This window comes from Rhinatrema bivittatum, unplaced genomic scaffold, assembly GCF_901001135.1.
Source record: "Rhinatrema bivittatum unplaced genomic scaffold, aRhiBiv1.1, whole genome shotgun sequence".
Lineage (NCBI taxonomy): Eukaryota > Metazoa > Chordata > Amphibia > Gymnophiona > Rhinatrematidae > Rhinatrema > Rhinatrema bivittatum.
Window position 1 is genome coordinate 392,854 of NW_021820554.1, and position 24,655 is coordinate 417,508.

General features: G+C 42.3%; 1 protein-coding gene across 1 annotated transcript in view; it reads right to left on the reverse strand.

Annotated features, from left to right (window-relative positions):
• Positions 1 to 24,655, reverse strand: part of LOC115081713 (maltase-glucoamylase, intestinal-like) — a gene marked incomplete at its 5' end in the record, with an annotated part of 276,490 nt that overhangs the window by 223,035 nt on the left and 28,800 nt on the right. The window contains 6 exon segments of the mRNA XM_029586132.1: positions 3,696 to 3,809; positions 8,419 to 8,535; positions 8,638 to 8,769; positions 14,295 to 14,420; positions 19,583 to 19,695; positions 23,238 to 23,337. Of these exon segments, the coding sequence (XP_029441992.1) occupies positions 3,696 to 3,809; positions 8,419 to 8,535; positions 8,638 to 8,769; positions 14,295 to 14,420; positions 19,583 to 19,695; positions 23,238 to 23,337 (702 nt within the window).

The following is a 24,655-nucleotide window of genomic DNA, read 5'->3' on the forward strand; positions in this document are numbered from 1 at the left end:
TGCTCCCATGGTTTTTTGTGTGGAGGATGGGCCCGGACGCACACTTGCCGACCCGACCTCGGGTCGTTGACTTCAAAGGAGCCAAGGAGGGTCCCTCCCCTCCGGGCAAGCAGAGGCCGCTGCGGGAGAGCTGCGAGGCAGGCTCCCCGCAGGCAAGACAAAAAGCTGACCTCAGAATTGGGAAGTCAGCTGTGTGTGAAACAGCTGAGCCTGATTGCTGCGAAACGGGGAAGCCGACTGAACGGACTTGAGTCGCTGCTTTTCCTGCCAGACGGCCCGGAGCCGTGAAGAGCTGCCTTATTTCAACTTTTACACTGTGCTGTGTCTCTCTTTTACTTTTTTCTTATTTTTTGTTTGAGAAACAGCTAAACAGGCTGAAGGGTTTGAGCCATAGCAGAGGAATTAAAACATCTCTGCAAAGGACCCGAGGAATAATCACATCTTAGGGTCATCAGTGCAAAAGAGGGGAGTGACTGGACCACCAGTATTACCCCCAGGCAGGGAATTAGAATACCGGGAAAGAGACCTGGCTGAATTACTCAAGGGGAACACCCCCCCCCCCACCACCTAGGTCTCTACAAGATCCTGGAGACAGAACTGTCTCCAGAGAAAAGAAAATTCACTGTTCCTGAATATATATATATATATATATATATATATATATATATATTTTTTTTTTTTTTTTTAGAAATACTTGCTTGACCTAGCGAAGAGAAAGGAGAAGACTTCGCAAGAAGAAATAAAGAAATATCACTAAGAAGAGGGAACTGCAGGTTCATCCGTCGGCATCTGCTGGAACCAGAGAACTACTGATGGCTGCAGGGTGAGCGCTGTCCTTATATGGCATGCCTTTTCAGTTTTTCTCTGGCTCCATCCACTGTCTGGACTGATCCGGGTATGTACAGGGAACTGGGGCTTTCTCTTTTGGAAACCTCAAGTAGAGTATATAGGAGCCAGAGGGGAAGGCTGGAAGGGTTGGAGGCATCAGTAAGTAGTAGGGATCTGTAGGCCAATAAATGTCATTTTGTGTCATGTTGTGGCATTGACTTCAATTTTCATTGTCATCAGTTTTCCCTTTTTTTCTCATGTTTTATGTTTTAGTAAGAGTGCACATATTCAGAAACGAATGCATACTAAAAACGATAGAAGAAAAAACAAAATTTCATATTATTTTCTATCATTTCATTTTGAAAACAAAAAAAACCACATTGGCATTATCAACAATATTGTCTATGTCATATTAAATGAATGAAACAAAACACTATACAAAACTCATTCAACAGCACCACATCTCAATAAATTATACGGTTGTGACAATGCTTAAAGCTGGCTGCAAAGAACTTTCATAACACCCAATCGCGTCAAGTTATTTATGTGCTGTGCCCAGTCGCAGGTGGCTGCGACCTCTCATGCTCACCTCTTTTTTCCCTGCACCATCAATCATTGGGAGAATGCCGGCCTCCTCCAACCAACACCGACTTCCTCGGCGTCCCTGGGACAGCGTGGGTGCTACCAACCACCATCTTACTTTCGGCATCACCTAGGCGCGCACACAGGACCTCCTTATGAATACATCATGACGGGAACCTCAGGAGCATCCCCTCCCGATGATGTCAACACCGCCAGTGTACTTATACGGACAGGCCCATTGCTAAGACGAGTTAGCAAGGAGTTTTCTCGCTTGTTAAATCCGCTCTAACTTGGATCTTCTGTTCCAGACTCTCCTCCTGGCAATTGGATGCTCTGAGTACCCACTCCTCGGCGGCTCTTCCACATCTTGGCTATCCGCTCCTTGGAGGACCCTTCTACCTGGGACATCCTGACCCACTCCTTGGGTATCTCTACTGGGACTTGCTTGTGTGAGTACATTCTCCAACTTCTATCATATCTACCCCTTCCTCGGGCCACTACCATTCTTCAGTCCATCCATGCTACTCTATCTGTGCCTCAGGATACTTCATCTCCTATATTGGATCTACGGCCTGGTTCCTGTATCACCTACCTTTGCCTCTTTAACTTCTACAGTACAGCTTCCTCAGCATGCCCTGCGCTGCGGGCAACTACTGGATCTGCATTCAGAAGTATTACATCAGCCTTCAGGAATTCCCAGGTATACCGACGGTGAGGCCCACAGGGCTCCTCCCTGTGGGCAGAGACATCTCTCACCTCGGCCCGGGGTTCACCAATTCATCAAAACCATAACATTATGCATGTCTTTATTGGATCATATTTAATCATTGGTCCTGGCTCAATGTCCTTTTTTTGATTTTTTTTTTAAGCATTTTACAAATAAAAATGAATCACTTTCCTTTATGTTGTATCAAGGGACAGCAGCAATCCAAACGCAAGATTAAGTTTTGAGTGGATCTCTGTGCCAGAGGTGAATTTTCGGCAATGTCGGCGTCTCTATCCAGAGTAATATGCCCGATGAAAATTCAAAATTCAAATCAAGGACAAATAATTAAATATGACCTAATAAATATGACTATCAACAATATTGTCTGTCATTGAGTGCTTGCTATTTTTGATACAGAATGAAAAATCCAATGATTTTTTTTTTTATTAAATGCCATTACTGTGCAGGCCTCCACCAGGCTTTATCACAGTTACAAATAGTTTTGGTGCCTGCAACAGATGAGCTGTCTCAACTGAAATTTTATTCTAGTTAGTATCAAAATAATAAAATGATGTTTTCAATGTTTCAGTTTGAATGCAAATTTAAAAACTATATATTTCAGACTTTTGTGAAATGGGGACTCTTTCAAGTATTGAGCAAGCACAACTGCTACCATACCAAAACATCTTCAAAACGTTGACTAGTGCTCACCTTTTCCAGATAGACAAACAAACTCATCAAGGAAAGTTTTCAGAATTTGACCCTCTAAACCATTGAGCGGGGAGGTGTGGCAGCAGGAGCACCATGCCGCAGGCTCAGAAGCTCACTTTTAGCATACAGTTTTCATTGTGTTCTTTGGGTATAATTCTTGAGTAATGTAAAGTCTGTAGGTACTATATTAATCTATAGACTACACAAATTATCAGAGCAAAAGCATGCACATACAATGAGTTTGAAAATTATCTTAGCAAAGCTCACAATTGCAGCTACTATTTGGTGGGCCACTTTTTCTGAATTTGTGCACATGCTTTTTAAAATCAAAAAGTATGCACCTAAGTTCCCACCTTGCTTGTTCTCCACCCCCTTGAATCCCTCTCTCTCATGCACATAAAAGTCTGCATTTACACTGTGTCAGGCATACAGTTTTAAAAGGCTATTTCTGCAGATAAATCATTTTTGTATCTGCAAAAGTTCCTTTGAAAAATATCCTCCCCATCCATAGACTCAAACCCTCCACAGGGTCTACCTCTATGTTCTCCCCCACACCCCCCCCAAAGTTGGGTTTTCAAGATCCCTAATGAATATGGAAGATAAACATTTGCATATCATTGGTGGCAGTAAAGGCAAATAAATCTCATGCATAGTCACTAAAGATAGCCTGAAAATCCAACTGCCTGGGGGTCCCAAGGAACGGTTTGAGGACCTCTTCCTTAGAGGCAATATTTCAGAATAATAGAAACCTGCAAAGATTGTTTTTAAAAACGGAAGGACTGATCATGGTACAATGAAGAATCAAACAAACTGGGAAGCTTTCAGCATACCTTTCACAATCTAAGACAGGCTTTAAAAATATACTTACAATCCAGATGGCATCATAGTTCACTAGGTCGTGGAATCTCTTGCACTCGTCCACCCACCATTTTGTACAAGATGGATTGTTATAATCTGGAAATACTGTACTTCCTGGCCACACCTGCAAGAAGTATTGAGTGGTAAACAGGTTTAGTGTGAACTGCATTTGAAAATCTGCTAAGCTCTCCATGTATTACTTTTATTCATCCCCCATGCTAACTGGTTAAAGATATCAACATCTTGAGTTGTGTGCAGTCAAGAGAGACATTTTTACATATGATCCTGTTTGGAGACAAAAACCTCATTTTAGCAAATTGTATTAGCAGATTTGTGAGAGTTAATCCTACACTCAGCACGTGTTACAATAGGTCGAATACCATAGGTATTATGGCAGGGATTTCTGGTTGGCAGTGACATTACAGCAGTGAAGGTAAATACAATAATCATGATGTAAGTGCTAGTTTTATCTAATGAGATTGTACTCCAAATGTCCCTTTTCATGTAAAAATCTATTATAAATGCATAATTGTGTGTGTACAGGGCTGGGGAGGGGAGAAGAGGAGGAAGGTGTCCAGTACTTTACATTTCTTCTAGTGCACCTAAAACTCTTGCACTGGCCACGGGTTGCAGGAGAGGGTGAAGACCTGGCTGGGGGGAGAGTGTCAGATTTTAAAGTTTTGATCCGTGGAGGGAGCTGGACACTTTTTGTGGGTCCAGGACGGAAATTGAATGAATGGGGGTGGGGGGCAGGAGCAATGTCATGGTTGTTTGCACAGGGCAGCCAAAAAAAGCGTGCCCTGGCCCGGAAAGCGTCCTCAGAGGAGTAAGGAAGGGAGCAGCAGCATCCTGTCGCCTCCCTCATTCTCTTTCTCCCTCCCTTCACCACACACCCTCTTATTCCTTTCCCTGCCCTCATTCACTGTTTCTCACCCCCTCGATTGCCTCACTCATTGACTGCTGTCCCCACTCTGATCCACTCATTTACTCTTATGCCCCCCCCACATCCACTCTGATCACTTGATCTTCTTATTCATTGGCTGGATCCCCACATTCCCCTCATTCACTCTCTTGCTCCTCCCCTCTGAACCCTTCATTCTCCTCACACATCGTCTCATTCAATCTTTCCCCTTCCCACGCCCCCAATGTAGCAGAGGTGGCAGGGGCTCTGAAAAGTCAGCACACTAAGCAGCAGAAGCTGGGCCGGGATGCCAGCACGCTCAACAGCAGCAGAAGCAATGGGGCTGGCAGGCATTCACCTCATGTTTCTTTGACCTTAGCCATTGCTCCTCAGGGCCTCCTCAATTGTGCCAGGAAATGGCATAAAGAACAGGGCCATTTGGCTGATTCTGTCTCAGGATGAGCAGCTCCAACACCACCTGCTCTGATCTGCTTACTCTGGGGTTGGGGGGGAGTGCAGAAATGATCTTTGTTCCCACCTGCTCCGTTCATGCAGGGAGCTGGAACTGATTTATACTACCAGCCGCGCTCCATTTCTGCAAGAGAGCCAGAGCTGATTTACACTGCCGGGTCCTAGAAAAGAAAGGTGGCAGAATGCCATTCCAGGTTGTCCTGCCAGAAATGAAGCCCTGGGTAACAGACACAAAAACGGGTTGAATTAATAACACAAGTTTGAAAATCATGAGCTGTAGTGCCAATCAACAAGGCCAGGGCTGGAGCCTGGGTGACTTGCACTACTGCTCACTGAGGGCCGGATTTTAAATCACCACTTATGTGCATAAACAGGGGTTTATGTACATAAGTGGGCCTTACGCACGCCGGGCCAATTTTCAAAGGCCCGGCCACGCGCATAAACCCCTGTCATGCATGTAAGTCCCGGGGTTAGTGAAAGGGGCTGTCCGGGGGCAGGGCAGGGCGGTGCGGTCTGCTTCAGTATCACATCTTCTCCTTCTGTACTTTGCAAAACAGTCGGGGGGGGGGGGGGGGGAGGAGGTCAGGGGGAGGAACAGGTGATCAGGAGCAGGGTAGCTGCTCCAGGGTCATCCTGCTGGCTGCCCAGATGGGAAGGGCTGGAGTTAAACACCTCTACTGCTCTGCCAGTTAAGCCTGAAAAGAAGTGGAAGAACTGCATTCCAGGCTGCTTCCCTCCCCCCGCTCCACACACACACACATACACACACACACACATACACACACATACACACAACACACACCATACACACACACACACATACACATACACAACACACATACACATACAACACACACACACACATACACACACACATACACACACACACACATACACACACACACACATACACATACACACATACACCCACTACACACACACACACACACATACACACACACATACACACACATACACACCACACCCACACATACACACACACACACACAACACATACACATACACACATACACACACACACACACACACACACACACACATAACACACACACACACACACATACACATACACCACACACACATACACACACACATACACACACACCCACACACACCCATACACACACACACACACACATACACATACACCACACACACACACAATACACATACACACACATACACACACATACACACACACACATACACATACACCTACACACACACACACACACACACACACACCACACCCACACACACACACACACACACATTAAGCTCTGCTCAGTATCTCCTACTTTACAACTATTGGACCTCATGAATGGTATCTGCCCAAGCTTTAAATCCCGGTTTTTTTTTAACATTTGGATTCAATGACTTGCTTTTCAAAAACTGAACTCAAACCAAGTTACATTTCAAGTACCCTGCCCTCAGAGGGTTTACAATATAAGGGGTTTATTTACTAAAAGGTGAATTTTAAATGCCTGGCAAGTGCATTAATTAGGGGATGCGCGAATAACTCGGGCTGGCACGTGCCGAGTGCATTTTAGAAGCCGCCTGAATACGTGTGTATCTCCTGCAGGGCGCACATCTCTTAAGGCATGGGCATAACTACTTGTGTGCCTGGGCATGCACCCAGAACCCTTGCCCCGTAAATTTAAGTCTTCCTTGGAGAAGCTGTAAGTTAGAAAATAAAGAAAACTAGGCAGATCTGCGGGGGCTTTAAGGGTAGGGGCTAACTGGGGGGAGTGTAGGCTGTCAAACCAGGGGTTTGGAGGACCTATCTGTTAACTGGGCAAGCTGGTAGATGAACTGGTAAACTGAGAAGGGTGTGGGTGTGCGCTTCTTTTAAAATCCCCCGGTTTATGGGGTAGAATTCAGGTTTGCAAGCACTTAAAATTTGGAGCACATGTGCATGCAGCCAGACCATTTTATAACATGCACACGCATGTTATAAAATGGCCATGGCCCTGTGTGCAGGCCAAAATATGTGCACAAATGTGCATCTGTGCGCTGGTTTGAAAGTTACTATCTAAATGTTTTCTCCTATTTTGTGTCTGTAGAGCCCTAAGTATATACCTTAGGCAATGGAAGGTGAAATCATTTCTCCACAGTCACAACAGTGGGAAAAGCATGATTTGAACCCTCACTTCTCTGGGTCACAGTCTGCCTTGCTAAGCAAGCACTAGGCTACTTCTCCACTCATTGGGCTGCCTGAATAGTTGTTCACCACAATCTCCTTTCTAGCCTCAGATTGGTAAATTGACATATAATTTGGTTTGTTTTTTAAAGAAATTGATATCTACTGTGTATCAATGTTTAACCATCTGGTCCTGGAACTTCCTCCAACAGGTCAGATGTTCAATATGTCCACCATCAATATGAATTAAGTATTTTGGCATTTATCAATATATGCACAAATATTTCATGTATATTCACAGATATTATTTAATTACACAAACTTCTAATATAGAGGGTCATTTATCAAACCGCGTTAGGGCGTCATCGTGTGTGTTAGGGCCCTGATGTCCATGATAACCCTTGAACGCATGCGATAAATATCACATTGCAAAATACATATGCAAATTTTAAATTAGCATTCAAGTGGGAGGAGTTTACGTGGAGTAAATGGAAATGAGAGTCAGTTAATGTGGCATGCGAAAGAGTAACGCACAGCAACGCAGTTTTTAACTACCGGTACATCTTTTTCCTGTGCGTTATGCCTGTATCAGCGGTGCATTACCAGCCCAAATGGTATTTTTCGCAAATGCCGATTCGGGGCGGGGGGGGGGGGGGGGGGGAGAGAGAAAGAAAGCCACTGTGAAGGCTCACAAAAAAGTTTACTATTTATACCACTGTAAGAAGGGGCATTATGAACTTGGGGTGAGGTCTGTGGGGGGGAGCACAGTCAAACATAAAAACAGCACAGTTACTATCAGTGAAGTTTTAATGTAATTTGGAGTGATGAAAGGTGAAAGAAGAGTAGATTTGTTCCATGTTCTCTCTACCTAGCTTGATTGCTCGCTGCCTACCAATTATTTACCAAATAGTTCATTTTTTTGTAAACCTCTACAGAGGTTCTCTCTCTCTCTCCCTCTAGCCAGCAGCCCCAAATGCCAATTATAATAAAAAGCCTATCTAGTCAGTAACACAGCATGCAATGGGCTTCTCAGCTTGTGATGAAAAAATAACAGAGGTGCAATAAATTTAACACACATTGCAGTAAAAATACTGATGTGGTACCAGGAAAATTAGCCTAACCATGAGCACTGTTTTTTTTTTACTATATTTATAGCGAAATGATGAATCTTGGCCACAGACTGTGGTTTACATTGGTTACCTCTCCAACAAGTGGCGTTGTACCATCTGCTTCGTATACCCACACTTTCTGTGCATTTCCTCTGTCATAGGTTGCATAAGAGCCATTGATGAGGGGAGTGTTAGCAATAGCGGGGTCCTGGTAAAAACAAGCAAACATATGAATCCATCATCCTGAAATCTTTTAGAACTGCCAGTCGAGTAGTCCACAAAGAAATGAGGAAAATATTTTCTTGCTTACCAATATAATAATATAATGCTGTCCGTGGGCATGAAGATCATCAGCAAAGGCAGGGAGATCCTTAAATTTCACTTGGTCAAATGTAAAATCTTTCTTATTTTCCATGTAGTCAATATCAGTGAACTGGACATCCTGAAAGGAGGAGGAGTGAATGCTGACATTAGAAATGAAGTGGCATTCACAGTGATCTACAATTGTATTTTGAAATATTGCCTCTTAAAGCAGAATAATTGTCAAGTGTATTTACCAGAATCGACTCAGACACATGTGATTTCCATCACTAATTGTCAAATAGTCATGAAAAGGTCAGGCAAATTTGTTGTAAATGTCTAAGAGAACTTTTTCCCTATATTTCAGGTATTTTATATATGAGAAATATTGGGGGAAATAAGCATACAATAAGTGTCAACATCTGTTTTTTCAGTGCATTACTGCCACAGATATTAATATCCAGATTTTTCAGTGAAATGTGCATGCTTGATGTTTCAAGCTTATACTAGAACTGACTTTGTTGTGTAGTTTTACATGGAATCCACATGTTCTGGATCTTGTGGTTACAGCCCCTCTCATGTCAGTATAATAAATTGTTTACAGACTATCAGCACGTAGGTACAGCTGTGTGAAAGTATACGTCAGGGTCACAAGTGAGAAGGAAGAATCCATCTGTGGTTGGATACCGACACAGATTCTCTGGTCCGTGCTACAGAAAGGGACTTCTAGGTTTTCCACAAGAGAGGTCTCCTTTTAACAGGGCTGTCATCTCAGTCAACTGCACCATAAATACTGTGATCACACAGTCCTATAAAATATCATCACAAATCACCAGGCATGCCTTTTGTGTGAAAAGTCATCATGTTGCATGGAATAGCTTGCCAACTTTGTGATCATCTGGCAGCGTGATGAGAAACTGGAAGAGCTGCCTTTTAATAATGTGTGTGTGAGGGATATCTGTGTCATGTTCACATATCACAGAGTCTGAAAAGGATTAATGGTTTCTTGGGAAAGTCTTGGGAAACCATACCTAGACTACATCCTATTAATTCTTCAGGGAAAGCCATTTGACATTTGTTACCAATAGACTTTATTTTTATTTTTATTTTTTTTTTGCCTTTTGTACTTTTTTCTTAGTATTATAAACCCAGTTAGTTCCTCCATTATATTAGTGTTTGATAATGGGCTTTCTAACCAAAACTCATGCTCAAATAACAGCCAAATTGTATACTTACCAGCTATTTGCAGTAATGTTTTGTGAGTTAACAACATTTTATTAAGCTATACATTTGATTAAAGCAATTTGGCATTTATAAATATGCAAATACAAATGATGAAAACATACCTGGATAAAATAGTGATAGTAAAACCAAAAACAGAATTCAGCAAAGTATGGGATAAACACAGAAGAATATTGGTTACAAGAAAGCAGAGGTAAAGCCAGAGATCAGTTGTGGTCTACTATACTACATAGGAAGAAAACTGGGCAGACTAGAAGGGCATTACAGTTCCTATCTGTTGCCAGATTTTAGGGATGTGCGTTTTCATTTCGTTGTGTGTCACAAAAGAGCTTGCATATATCCTTTTGTGCATGCTCTTCCATTTTAGTGTGCACTCACATGAAACACAAAACAAAATTAAATACAAAATGTAAGAAATGCAGTAAAATGAAACAAATCAAAATATTTCTGCCTACACAGTTCTTTTTATTCTACATTTCTTTGTCATTTCTGAACCCATGGTCTTTTTTTTCGATTAAAGATAACACCTTGGATGAAAGATACTTTACATACAGTATCAATATTTTTTTTAACTACTGAGCGGGAAAGATAACCAGTTAATTTTCATTGATTTTCTTTAGGAGAAATTTTAAATGAACCTGTCTAGATTTTCAGTTGAAAATCCTCCTAAATCTAGCCATTTAAAATATGACCAGTTACATTTAGACCTATTTGTGTTCCCAGAGCTGAGTGGCTAAACATCACTCTGTGCTGTCATCCTGGGAGAGCCTCTGGAATTGGTAAATTTATCCACCTTATGAATTTAGGAGGGAAACTGAGCCACTCTGCGTGTGTGTGTTTGGGGGTTGGGGGGCACAGATATTTAAATACAGGGCTTTAATAGGCAAACTCTAGAAGGAACTGGTTAAACCTTTTAAAAATTATTTTTTTGTTTTTTTTTTTTACTATGGATTTTGAAAGATTTTATGGAGAAGTGAAAGCAAGAAATACTGTAATTGGAAGTGATAGAGAAGCAAGAATAATATAGGCCTAGATTCATAAAAATACAATAATTATTGCATGGATAACATCTGCGATAAGGAAAAGGGTCAAGTTCTGAAGTCCCCAGACAGGCATTTCTTACTGGGGGGGGGGGGGGGGGGGGGGGGGGGAGAAAAGAGAGAACAAGAGAGAGAGAAAGAGAGAGAGACTCTTTATAAGGCTTTCATAATAGTCAACTATTTATACCAGTGTAGAAGGGCCAGCTAGTACCTTGAGGTGAGATTTTGGTGGTGGTCTAGGGTTTGGGGGACAGTTTTACATGCAGAGTGAGACGTACGAATAGCAACGTAGACCTCGGTGAAGATTTGACATGAATTGGAGTGAGATAAGTCAGACTAAGATGCAATTACTTCAATGTTCTCTCATCCTAGCTTGATAGTACCCTGGTAGAGAGTCATATGTGTTTTATGTGGCCAGGTATACATAATCAGTGCTGAGGAAGGACTCCGACTAACTTACAGGTAGTATCCAGACTCCGACTAACTTACAGGTAGTATCCAGATCCCGAAGGCAATCCACTTTTCACAATGCTTCAAAGTGGATTACATTCAAGTATTGTAGGTACTTCCCTATCCCCAGAGGGCTTACAATCTAAGGGGTGATCTTTAAAAAATACGATTGCGTACTTTTGTTCGCGCACCAGGCGCGAACAAAAGTACGCTGGATTTTATAAGATACGCGCGTAGCCGCGTTATCTTATAATATCCAGGGTCGGCGCGCACAAGGGGGTGCACATTTGTGCAACCTGCGCTCGCCGAGCCCAGCGCGCTGCCTGTTCCCTCCAAGGCCGCTCTGATTTCGGAGCGGCCTCGGAGGGAACTTTCCTTCGCCCTCCCCCATCTTCCCCTCCTTCCCCTATCTAACCCCCCCACCCCCCCCCCCGGCCCTATCTAAACCCCCCCCTTACCTTTGTCGCATGCGCGCACCGGCCGGCAGCCCTGCTCCGTCCTCCGGTCCCGGGGGCTGGTCCAGAGGCCTCGACCATGGCCCCGGGCTCGCCCCCCAAACGCCGCATCGTTTTGGGAATGCCCCCGGACATGTCCCCTCCCGTCCCTTTTCAAAAGCCCGGGACTTATGTGCATCCCGGGGCTTTACGCGCGCCGGCGGCCTATGCAAAATAGGCGCGCCAGGGCCCTGCGCACATAAATCTTGAAGGATTTACGCGTGCAGGCCTTTTAAAATCCGCCCCTAAGTCTGTACCTGAGGCAATGGAAGGTAAAGTGACTTGCCCAAGGTCACAAGGAACCACAGCAGGACTTGAATGCTGGTCTCCTGATTTATAGCCCACTGCTCTAACCACTAGGCTATTCCTCCACTCCAGGATAACCTGAGAGCTGAGGGAAAACCTGAGAGCTGAGAGCAAACCACATAGTCCTCTGGCATGCCCAGCAAGGATGTTCATGGAGGAAAGATGCGCTTCCTGGATGTCCTTCATCGTGGCCGCCTGCGTGCAAGACGCTGCCCTGGGCCATGACCCTGCAGGGCTTGTGACTCTGCCTGCAATGCAGGGACTTCTCTAGGAGGGCTTGGGACTGGCCTTGCCTGTCCTTGAGGTTGTTGTGGTTCCACTTGTTGTCGTCTGCAATGAGCCTCCCAAAGCATCCAGTCTCCCCCAACAATGAAACTTGCCACAAACATTATGGCTTTAGGAAGCTAGGCCAGGTAAGAACCTGTGTTTTTATTGGGGCAGGAAGGCTGGTAGGTGTGTCCGTTATAATTCCTCTTTTATCGTGCCTGATAAACACTGCAATAATACCTGCGATCTGCGATACCGGCCACTGGAGCACAATAAATAGTTTTTTCACCATACCACAAAAAACAAAGGGTAGTTATTTCTGGTATTAAATCCCGTGACAGTGTGCGTTACTCTAATCACACTCCGCGCTAGCAGAGCCTCATTTCCATTTACTCCGCCCAAACTCCTCCCACTCAAATACTCAATTTTTAATTTGCAGGCGCATTTTGCGTTTTGTCATTTATTGCGCGCATTACGGCGTTATGGCACGCGATTAGACCCTAACACGAAATGATAAATGGCCCTGTAAGTTAGCCAGATAAACTTATGTGGCTAACTTTGAGATAGTCAGTTATATTCACCCCACTGAATAGTACAAGTTAGCAAGTATTTTCCCAATTCTTAACATTGCATATTTTCTTGCTGTTTTTATGACTAATTTTTAAATAATATGAGGTCTATTTACCAAGCATTTTTCCCATAGAATCAAGATAGGCAATAACCTCATAGTGTGAGATAAGTGAGATACCGTTACATTTTCCAGTTTTCCTGAGATATTGCTATTTCTATGCATCTTAGAGACTTCTCCTGTTGCTATCTATGCATTTTTCTATTCCTTAATCAGTGGTTTGTGTTTTTCTTGGGAGTTTGATACAGTTTTCCTCAAAGGTGATGCATACTCTATGTTTTGAAATTTATTCCTAAAAACGTATTTGCAGTGTTAAAAATAAACAGCCTTAAAGCAGTGATTTGAATCAGAATGTTAATGATATTCAGTTTTACATTGGCATCACGCTTGAATTTATGATATAGTTGGTACAACATTATGGTTAAATATTTAACAAAATGTTTAAGTTAGAACACGGAACAGTGCGAATAGTATAATATAGTTTAATGCAATTTGTTGAAAACTTTTTGCTTAGAGGTCAATGCGCAAAAATGTGCTAACCCTTTTGCAAGCATTAAAGAACGTTAAAAGCACTGATATTGCACACAGTCTCGCTATAGTGTGCTCACAGTCATTATTTATTTGATTTATTTGATTTATATTCCACCTTTACTACATTTTAAAGCGGATTACATTCAGGTACTGTCCCCAGAGGACTCACAGTCTAAGCCCTTATAATGCATGTTATTTACATGGCAAGACTTTTAATACAAAAACTATGCTGATATAATGAGATGCAAAATTATGAAAAACATCTCATTACCTTTAGTGCACAGAAAAATAATGTGCCTTAAAATGCTCAAAAGTGACGAAAGACCTGTTAATGCAAAAAATTGAATTTTACCTCATGGAGCTATAGTTCATGCTGAATGTAATATCCTTGCACTGTTAATACAGTAATAGGTACTTGGTGCATCGTGCAATGAGTTAAAATATGGCTTCTGAAAATCTTGCACTTCCTGATGCTTATATCGATTGCAACTCTTATTTTTTGCTGTAGTGAAAGCTTTGCTCAGTACTGAGTGACCAGTCTAATTACCATTCTTTTCCTTATGATAGCAGAACACCAAAAAATGAAGCCAACACAGCAACTAGATAAGTCAAATTCCCCAAGTATTTATATTGAACAGAGATATATGTATCAATTAAAAGCTAAGCTGTAAAGAATGCTGCATTTGAAAAATTTTGTTAGGGAACTTACATATGGTAAACCAACTGCCCTGTTCCTCTGTAAGACCTGTTTCACTTCATCCAAAGACTGGTAACCCCAACGACTCATCTGGAATCCCAGGGACCAATATGCAGGCATCATTGGTCTTCCAATAAGCTGAAAGATGATACATGGCAATTCATTATAATCAAATTAATTATCATTAAAGGTGAATTTTTAAAAAAGATATACTTGTAAAAAATAGCCCATGCGAGCGTAAAATAGCATATCGGTGAGTTATTTCATAAACTACAATATACACATGTAAATCAGGGGCCACAATTAAATTTGCATGTGTAAACAGGGGCAAGCCAGGGGCATTCTGGGAAGCGCCCAACATTTACTTGCATAAATTGCTAATTTACAACCTGCCAAAATGACACACATAAGTCTTTTACGTGCGTATATATATTCCTGCTCAGTATCTGGTTTAAGTTTTCATAAACATCTTAAATATTAAAAAATGGTGGGGGGCCTGGGCAAAATGGGGGGACTTCAGGCTGAAGACCCAGGAGCGCCTTCATGAGCAGCAAATGAACTGAGTGAACTGGTAGACTAATTGGTACAACCGGTTATTTAATTGCCACGCATATGTTATAAAATATGCTGACTTAAGCATGTAAAAGCTAACTTACAGCAGTAAATGTATCTAAATAATGGGGTCGATTTTATAAATCTGCGCCCGTGCATACTCTTGTTTGTGCACCAGGCACAAACAAGAGTATGCGGGATTTTAATAGATACACGCGTAGCCGCGCTTATCCATTAAAATCCAGGGTTGGCGCACGCAAGGCTGCCCAAAATCGGGAGCCTGCGTGTGCCGAGCCACGCAGCCTGCCTCTGTTCCCTCCGCCTCCCCCCACCTTCCCCTCCCTTCCCCTAGCTAACCCACTCCCCCAGCCCTAACACCCCCTACCTCTTGTTGTACAAGTTATGCCGGCCCGAAGCAGGCGTAACTTGCGCGCGCCGGGCTGGCCACCGGCGCACGATTCCCAGGCCCGGAACCTGTTTCGGAGGTCTCGTCCATGCCCCCGAAACGCCCCCGGGCTGGAACCATGCCCGCGGCCCCGCCCCAAAATGATGCACCGCCGCGACACGCTCCCCCGACATGACCCCCCAGGAAAGCCCCAGGACTTGCGCGCCACCGAGCCTACTCAACATAGGCTCGGCGTGCGCAGGGGGTACTTTGGCCAGGTTTTCGGGGGGTACTCGTGTATTTTACGCGCGTACCCCTTTGAAAATCTGGCCCAATGTGAGCAAAATCTATTCACCTATTCATTTAAAATTCGAAGTACAAATACACGGGTATATCATTTCTGCACGCTTCTAGTCTGGGTAAACAATAAGCATCGGGGTAACTTGCTTGATGCAGCGGTTACTACCCTTAACCATTAAGCCTTATGCTTCATCTTGGATGCAACTCCAACATAACTCTCTGCATCAACGGCAGAGGGTGGAAGAAAACTCGAAACACATAGTTACCAACAAGGGCCCTGAACGTGGAGGTCGGTGAAACAAATAAGTATGGGAAAATAAGTGTGGGAGCTTGCTGGGCAGACTGGATGGGCCGTTTGGTCTTTTTCTGCTGTCATTTCTATGTTTCTGTTTCTATGTTTCTCTCGCTAAATTCCAACTTATGCAGCTAAGTAGCACCTTTGCCACTGCTTATACTGACAAATTTGAAATTATCTGTATAACTAGCATTTTTTTAGATTTATCCAGCTATCCTATATACCTTTATGTTCAAAAAGTGCTTCACAGATGGACAAGTAGTGCTTTTCATACTTATCTGGCTAAGTGCCACTACTTAGCTGCATAAATTAGAACTTATACGAAACTTGCACAGCTTGTGGTTTTTACACGTGAGAGGATATGTGCATGCATATGTACTCATATTTTATAACCTGCACATATATCCAAGTAGTTTATAAATAGCAACTTTGCATGCGTCCAAATACATTCGTAAATGGGCACATGGAGCAGTTTTCAAAGTTATCCTCCCTACTTTTAAATGTAAAATTTAAGAGCCAGTTTTAAGGCTTTTGCATGTGCTGAGCAATAAAAAATGCACAAAATTTTGAATAAACACAATGGTAATACCTTGTGTACTTTTGCCACATTTAGGGGGCAATTGCGTAGTTTCAAATTACACCATTGCATTTAATGTGCATACTTTCTGCAAATTTTCAAACATAAGCTCCCCACATTGTGGGGCCGATGCAATATGGTGCGCTGAGCGGAGCGCACTGTTAATGTGCAGTTGGACGCGGGTAAAATAGGCGCTAATCAAAATGCAAATACATGTGAAAAAGGCTATTAGGCATTCACTCCCGATGCAAAAAGAAAAATGCAGTTTTACATCTGCCTGCTAGGAGCAGACGTTAATAAATGTGTGCATCAAAAAAAACAAGAAAAATAAAAGAAATAAAAGAAAAAAAAATTGACAGTCTGACTCATCACAAAAACCGACGCTGAGTTCAACGGCATCGGTTTTCCTTACCGGCAGACAGCCACGAAAACCGACGCCGATAAACTCGGCATTGGTTGTCAGGGACCTAGTCACGAAAACCAACGCCGGGTTTATCGGCGTCGGTTTTCGTGGCTGTCTGCCGCTAATAAATAAACTGCAATAACTCTTGCAGCAGTCAAGCGGTTGCAGGGAAGGAATGAATCCGAGCAAGCGGCTGCTCCTTACCTGTTGCTTGGGGATGTAGCGGGCTTCTTTCCCCCCGCCGCAGCTGGAAGTCATCCCAAGCCGGGCTGGGCCTTCTCTGGCAGTCCGAGCCATGGACAAACTTCCTCCTGGGGCACTGCAGGAGGATAGTTCAGTCCCTCCCTCCGCCTCTTCTGCCCGAGCAGGGGAGGGGGGTGATCAAGTGCTGCTGCAGCTCCCCACGGACACCCCCACCAGTACGGCCGTCTGTGCGGGACACTTGGCGACGTCGGTTTCCCTGACTGCTGTACGGCGGTCATGAAAACCGTCTGGGTTCGCGTTAGCTAACGCGACCCCCCTAATTTAAATATTGCATGGTGTCCCCCTTTGGGGCGCCATGCGCGCGTTAAGAGAGCAGGCGCTGACTGTTCAGCGCCCGCTTTCTACGTGCCTTTATTGCATCGGCCCCTGTGTGTTTTAAAATTAGCATTACTTACATGCATTAAAGTAACCATGCAGTTTTACATCTTCTATTTTGTGTGGGTGGCCTCGGAGGGTCAAACAGCATGCGTGCTCTTCTAAATTTCATGTGTGTGTACTATTTCCTCCTCTAGCCTAAATACACCTCAGAGAAGACCCCCAGGGACTTTTGGCCAGCTTGGGGGGGGGCCTCCTGACCCCCACAAGACTTGTCAAAAGTCCAGCAGGGGTCCGGGAGCGACCTCCTGCACTCTGACCGTCCAATGCCAGTACTCAAAATGGCGCCGATCGCCTTTGCCCTCACTATGTCACAGGTACCAGTACAGGTTGGGCCCCACTATCATTTATTTATTTATTTATTTATAGTTTTATATACCGTTATTCGGGAAGCCATCATAACGGTTTACAAAGTGAATAAATTTTTAACAAAGAGGTTTTGAGATATCATAACATGTTGTAATTACAATAATAAACATAACCAAGTAAGTCTCTGAAGATATAAGGTTGAATGTGGAGGGAGGATATTTCGGATGAGAATTAAGGTTAAGAGTTCATTTGAGTTGGTCTGTGTAGATGATTGTGGATCCATGAAGAATTTACGAAACAGTAAAGTTTTTAGGTCTTTTTTGAAGGTTTTGATATTGTGTTGAGATCTTAGGTCTTCAGGTGGTGTGTTCCAAAGATTAGGGGAGGCGATGGAGAAGGCTCTCTCTCTTGTTGCTAGATGAGCATCTTTCACAGTGGGGATTGATAAGAGGTTTGAATTGCTGGATCGTAGGTTTCTTGAGGAGTTTTGAGGAGTTATATTAAGGGTGTTAAGTCCTCGATGATCATTGTTAAGGACTTTATGGATGATAGTCATGGATTTGTAAGCGATTCGTGGTGACACCCTCTGCAATAGTGGGACCCTTCCTATGAGAACACCACATTTGATGATTCTAGACCTGTAAAACAGGTAAGTAGCCACACCCCAAATGTCCAGTCCCACTCATTACTTAGATGGATAACTTTTTAGCTGGATAAATAGTTTTCCAGCTAAGTAGCAGCTGCTGAACAAGGCTGGATATTCACATGCAGCCACTTAGCTGGATAAATCTGAGCTTATTTGGCTAAATGGCACTGAATATCGACCTCTAAGTGTTTTGGATTTGCAACTGTGATAAATCTCCTGAAATAGATATTTTTAGAGCATCTTTCGGGAGGTTGTAGGCAAGACAGGTAACATGATTTGTTTTGTTGTTAGGACATGTGAGAAAATGAAATAATGCAATAATGTGTTGGAGTTTAATGCTTCCATGCCAAAATATTTTCTCATTTCTAAAATTGCTGTAAAGTATGGATAGTGTAGATGCAGCTGTAAGCCTCATCCTTGATAAGTTAATATTGTAAAAAACATTTACAAGACAAATGAACAAGCCTTTATTTTGTTGATCAATCTGTCAAATTGTGATTTAAAAGTGAAGGAAAAAATGTCCAAAATAAATTTGCTCTTTTACTTTAATCAGGGTGCAATCTCATATTAATATTTTGTCCTGCAAAATGTTAGAATTTATTTACCACATAATTTAGCTCCTCATTAAAATGAATATGGATGTGCAATCTTCTCAGAAAGCTCATAAAAAAAATTGCAAAATAGTATCACTTACATTCCTTCCACCATTTAGTAGACTGCCAAGCTTAAGAGTTAACTTTCTGCCTAAAAAAATACCTATTACCTGTGCAAAAAAAAAATGTCCCTTCCTTTTTTTCTCTGCTTAACTCTTCGTCTATCTTTATTCCATTCCTTGGCAAAATCGAACATATTTGGCTGTTACCTTTTGGCACTTCAAGCCCTTCAGAATGTTGTCATAGGTATGAATGGGAAAACAACTTTTCAAAAATAAGGTCCTTCTAATTGGCCAGTAATCTCCCTACAGTTTATCCATGGTGGAGTACTACAAGGACAACCACATGTAGATTCTAAGTCATCATAGTCTTTTCCTATAGAAACAGAATGGGGAAAAATTTATTTGTGAATCAAGCCCTTTGTTGACCCAGAACAGCAATGAAAGATTTCTAAATAATTTACAGCAGTGGTTTTGAACTAAATATTTCACCCTTTAATAAGCAGAATGCTGAAGGAGGTAGCGCTCTGTGCTGGACCTACCATTAAGTATTCTTGAACTACATTTTCTGGAGATGTTCCCAAGAAGATGTAGAAATCTAGAATCCCACCAATTGTTCGGTAGGTCACTGCTGGAGCTGGTTGAATAGTAACCTCTGCAGCGTTGACAAAAGAATTAAAAATAAAACAGGTCAAAAAGTGCATACAAATAAGTATAATGAATTTAGATATCATCAAGTTAAATGTACCACAGTCATTTTGATTTTTTATTGTTAAAGTTTTCTAAGCATCCAGACTTTTATAATTCTAATTTCAGTCATGTCAATTGATGACAGCAAATTGCATCAAGATTGTTGAGCTGAGTTTTGAATACTCATTTTCTTTTTAATGCATTGTCTCTGCCAAAACACTCTTTTTAAACATATTTTTTTCAACTGTCTTATCTGGAGTAGCATTTGTAAAACAAGATTTAGGGCTTAATTTTCAAAGCACTTTATAAACATATAACCTATGAAAGTTGTTTGAAATTAATACATTTTTTTTAAACAAGAGTCATTTTTTGGTTGTTAGGTATGGAACAAACTGAATCAGCAGGTCCTCCAAAAAAGAACAAAATGTGTTCATATTTGTTCTCGTTTGCCCGCACAGGGAGCCGAACTTTTAAATCTATTTGCTGTACAGCTTTTGCCTACATAAGTATATGCATAGAGATTAATGCTAGTATTTTATAAACTGCAATGGATGCTGCTCAGTTTATAAAATGCCACTCTTTGTGCTCCAAAAGTATATGCATATTAGAGGTGTGCAGGGGTAAAAACATGTTTTCATTTTTGGTTTACTTTTTTTTGTGGGGGTTCCCACATATTTTGTTTTGTTTAAAGTTTATTTGGTTTCTTTAGTTAAAAAAAAAACTTAAAAAAATGGGGAAAAAAAATCCAAAGGGGGCCTCCCATCCTCACCACCTATCCTTGCCACCTGGAAAATTGCCAGGGCAAGGATACTCCCTGCCCCCCACTTGGTGCGAGGCAGCTCCATTGGTGAGGCTTAGGCTAGGCCAAAGACGCAGCCTTGCATAGGCCTAAGACGTGGCAGGTCATCGTGACTTCTGCCTAGTTCTTACGCAAGGTCCAGGCTTGGAGGTCTGGGCAAGGCCTAGGCCTGATGCTGGGGCCTAGGCCTCAGCCCAGGCCTGATGCCGGGACCCAGCCTGGAGGCCATGCCATGCCCCCTGGCCTCAGCCTAGACCAGGGTTAGGCCCAGGCCCAGAGGTTGGAGTGCAGGCTTCATAGGAGTCTTCTTTATTTTTGAAATAAGGCCATTCTATGGGGATGCGCCAGAGTAAATTAACTCCTGGTCATCCTCCTCAGCAGAGGGTGCCATTTTGCTGTGCAGCCATACAGCCCAGACCCCAGCATCATGCTTTGGCAGACACCATCGCCCCTGCTTTGGGTCTCTTCCTATTCCCTAGGTAAGGCCCTGGCCTCGGGTCTCTGCCTAGTTCCAACCGGTAACTTTTTTTTTTTTTTATGGTTTCAAACAAATTAAACAAAAGGATTTGCTTAATTCAGGGGTCCTCCAATTCATTTCAGAGCACCCCGAAAGAGACAAATTGACCCTATTTGTTTATTTTTCTTAATTCGTTTGAAACTAATGAACATCATCCCCTAATACATATGTTTCAGTTTGTGCATATTTCCAAAACAAGAAAATGCATATTTTCTCTACCCATTTTAGAAAGATACATTTTATGCATGAAATCATGACACTGCAGGAAAAAAACACCCAGAAATAAATTTTGAGGCATGTATTCTGTAAAGTATGCAGTTATACCATTTTGAAAATACTTATTTACACGCCTATTTGGAATTGCCAGTTTGCTGCTACCTCTGCTGGTTCACGCAGTCCTTCATCAGTTCACCTAAACCATCTAGCACTTCACACTGAATCCCCACCAATTTACCCAGACCTTCCACCCAAAAACTGCAGAAAACAGCTGTCTGATTTCATTAAGTCATTTGGCAGATATAAAAGTATATAAATAAGTTCAGTAATATATATGCATACATCTCTTACAGAATAGAAATTACCATGCATACTTTCTCCTTTCCCCAATAAAATGTATGCATGAAACTAAAAATGCGTGTGTACTCTTGATGTTTGTAAAATGGCATATATGCGTGTAGATAAGGTACTACTTACATGTGTATATGCTATTTTTACATGTGGAATCGCTTTGAAAATTGATATGTGCTTTTGATATGTGCACATATGTGCTCGCATTCGTCGGCCCACGCCAAGGGACTTGGCTGTTTTATAATATACGTGCATATCCACGCATGTTATAAAATAGCCTGGCTGCGTGCACAAGTGTGCCTAATTTAAGTGGACGTGCGCTTGTGCACACAAAATCCGCTTCTACCACGTAAGTAGGGGAAATTTTAATAGGGATGCGTGCTGACCCCATTGCCTGTTTTCTGATTTCCTTCCCAGATCATCCAGTTACCAGCTAGGTCCCCCCCCCCCCCCATTTGATAGCCTGTTGTTTTTTTTTTAACTTATGTGCAGTTCATAGCAGAAGCAAAGTTATGTGGCAGGGGATCTCGGTGCCTTAGATCGTGTTAAGTATTTATCCGTAAATTTCTGGTTCAAGTACCGAAATACCTATGTACCTCCCACGCCCCACCCAAACCAAGCCCTACCCTGCCCCTCTCTGAGAAGTTCCGGGATGTACGCACAGTGGCAATACCCACATATCCGGGCGCCTTTTGAAATCTACTCGGCACGCAGGAGCCTAACATATTCCCCCATCCCCTAATGAATGCCATGCGACAGGCTTTTAAAATTTAGCTTTTAGTGTTCAAACTTCTGAATATCAGAAACAGGACAGGAAACAGGAAAAGAAAAAAGAAAAGACAAACAAATGAAAATCCTCACCGAAATAAACCACAATAAAAATCTTTGACCTGCATATCCCTAATGAAACCTATTTTGTGTGTGAAAATTAAGCTTTGCAGATAAAAGTAAAAGCTAAATCCTATTTCACCTGTATGTTCATCCTCAGTTGAAGTATTTATTTACCTTTTATTTATTTATCAGATATTCTGGGGGGTGGAGATGGACTGAAGAATTTACACACACGTTTTCTATTTATAAATGCATACAGATAAATCTACATGCACAAAGTTACGCCTGTTCAAGTAGCAGGTTTAGCTCTCTGCTTGTATGTCCTCGCACATACCCAATGAGCCCTTGAATTTTCAAAGTGGACTTATGCATATAAACTGTAGACTTTAGCTCTACATGAATAAATTTACCCTCTGTAAACATATTCATACAATGATGTGCTCAGGCCCAGAGAGGGGACAAAAATGGGTGCACTCTCCAAAATCAGAAGGCGCTGTGGGTGTGTTTTAGAAAAGGCAATTTCCCCCCTCTCCAATGCATGAGATGGCAGTGGTTACTAGATTTGTCAGTACAAGCCATTTGTGGAAGATAGGTACAGATGGAGGGTAACAGAGGCTGGGAAGTTTCAATAACCCAACTAATTCTATCTGTTGTGCCAAAAAGAAGACATATAACATTAGTAAAATATTTCTAATTTTATCCTCAGTACACCCATGGCATTTGGTAGAAATGCACATGATAATTTCAATACCACACCAATATTCACAGACGGACAGACACAAGTCCTTTTTACCCATTGCGTTGCTGTTCAATAAGAAAACACCAAATGCTGAACCGGATGTATCTTCTAGGCACAAGAAAAAGGTATGGGCTCCATACAGGTTATGCATGTCCTACAAAAGACAAGAAGACGCACATTAAAATCAACAAGATTAAAACAGAAAAATGAAACGCATCCGCGCATACCCAAGACAAAACGGAAAATAAAAATTAGGAAAAGTAAATCGGTTAAGGCAGGGATGGCGAACTCCAGCCCTCGAGGCCAGGTTTTCAGGACATCCACAATGAACATGCATGAGAAAGATCCGAATGCACTGCCTCCTCTGGATGCAAATCTTTCTCATGCGTGCTCATTGTGGATGTCCTGAAAACCTGGCCTGTTTGCGCCCTCGAGGGCTGGAGTTCGCCATCCCTGAGTTAAGGGATTATTATTATCAATATTTGTCTTGACAGGACATTTTTTGTAGTTTTGAGACCACTCAAACTGCATGAATGATTACAAAGCACAAGCTTAGGAGTTTTTCAATCCCAGCCTGTGAGTCCTGAATTGTGGATTATTCATAGTTCGTATATCATTTTGGGAGTTTTTGTATTAATAAATTCAGAGTTCTAGTACAGGTGTAGGTCCTGGAGAAGAATTAAAGAAAGGACCTTAAGTTCCCTTGATAGCCCATGCATTATAACATTATTTCATAAGGAACAGATAAAAGGTATACAGCATAATAAAATTCCAATTACTTATTAAGAGCAGACCTTTTGGATTTATTTAAATTAAGTAAGTAGTCACAAAGCTTCCATGCTTACTAGAGAGGTTGCAGATATCTAATGGTCTCTGAAGTGGAGGAATATAATATTGCTGAAGCATAATGACCACAATAGTGGGAGGTGCCTTTATGCTCAGAGTATAAAACCCTGTGTATTGAGAGGGATGAGTCCTTTTCCTGCCACGAGCATCTGCAAGTGCTAGGGCTGGAGGGTGATAGATCTCCAGTGCCAAGCAGGCCTAGAGAGGTTTTGTGCTATTGAGTATGACTTCACTACACATTCAGTGATCAGTTCAGTGAACAGTGAAGTAAAAGAGATGTGTCAGAAGAAGCTGGTTAAGGAGCTGGCACTTGATCAGAAGAGCAGGAAACCCCTCTGAGGAAATGAGGGAGATTGGCTGCTCGTGGTCTTCCAAAATGCCTCTATCCCATGATGAATGAAATTCTGTGAGTTTCCAGAAGATCTGGATGATCTTTCAAAAAGCATTCTGTGTGTTCTCATTTGATGTGAATTGTAACCTGCTACTATTTTTTTGTATCTTATTTTCTATGGACTTATCGAGCATAACTTTTCAGTAAATTTACTTTTGCTGGTACAGCCACAACCTGGTCTGGACATTTGCTAATGTGAGGAGTGGCTGTGCTTGCTGACTAGTGTGCTGGGAAT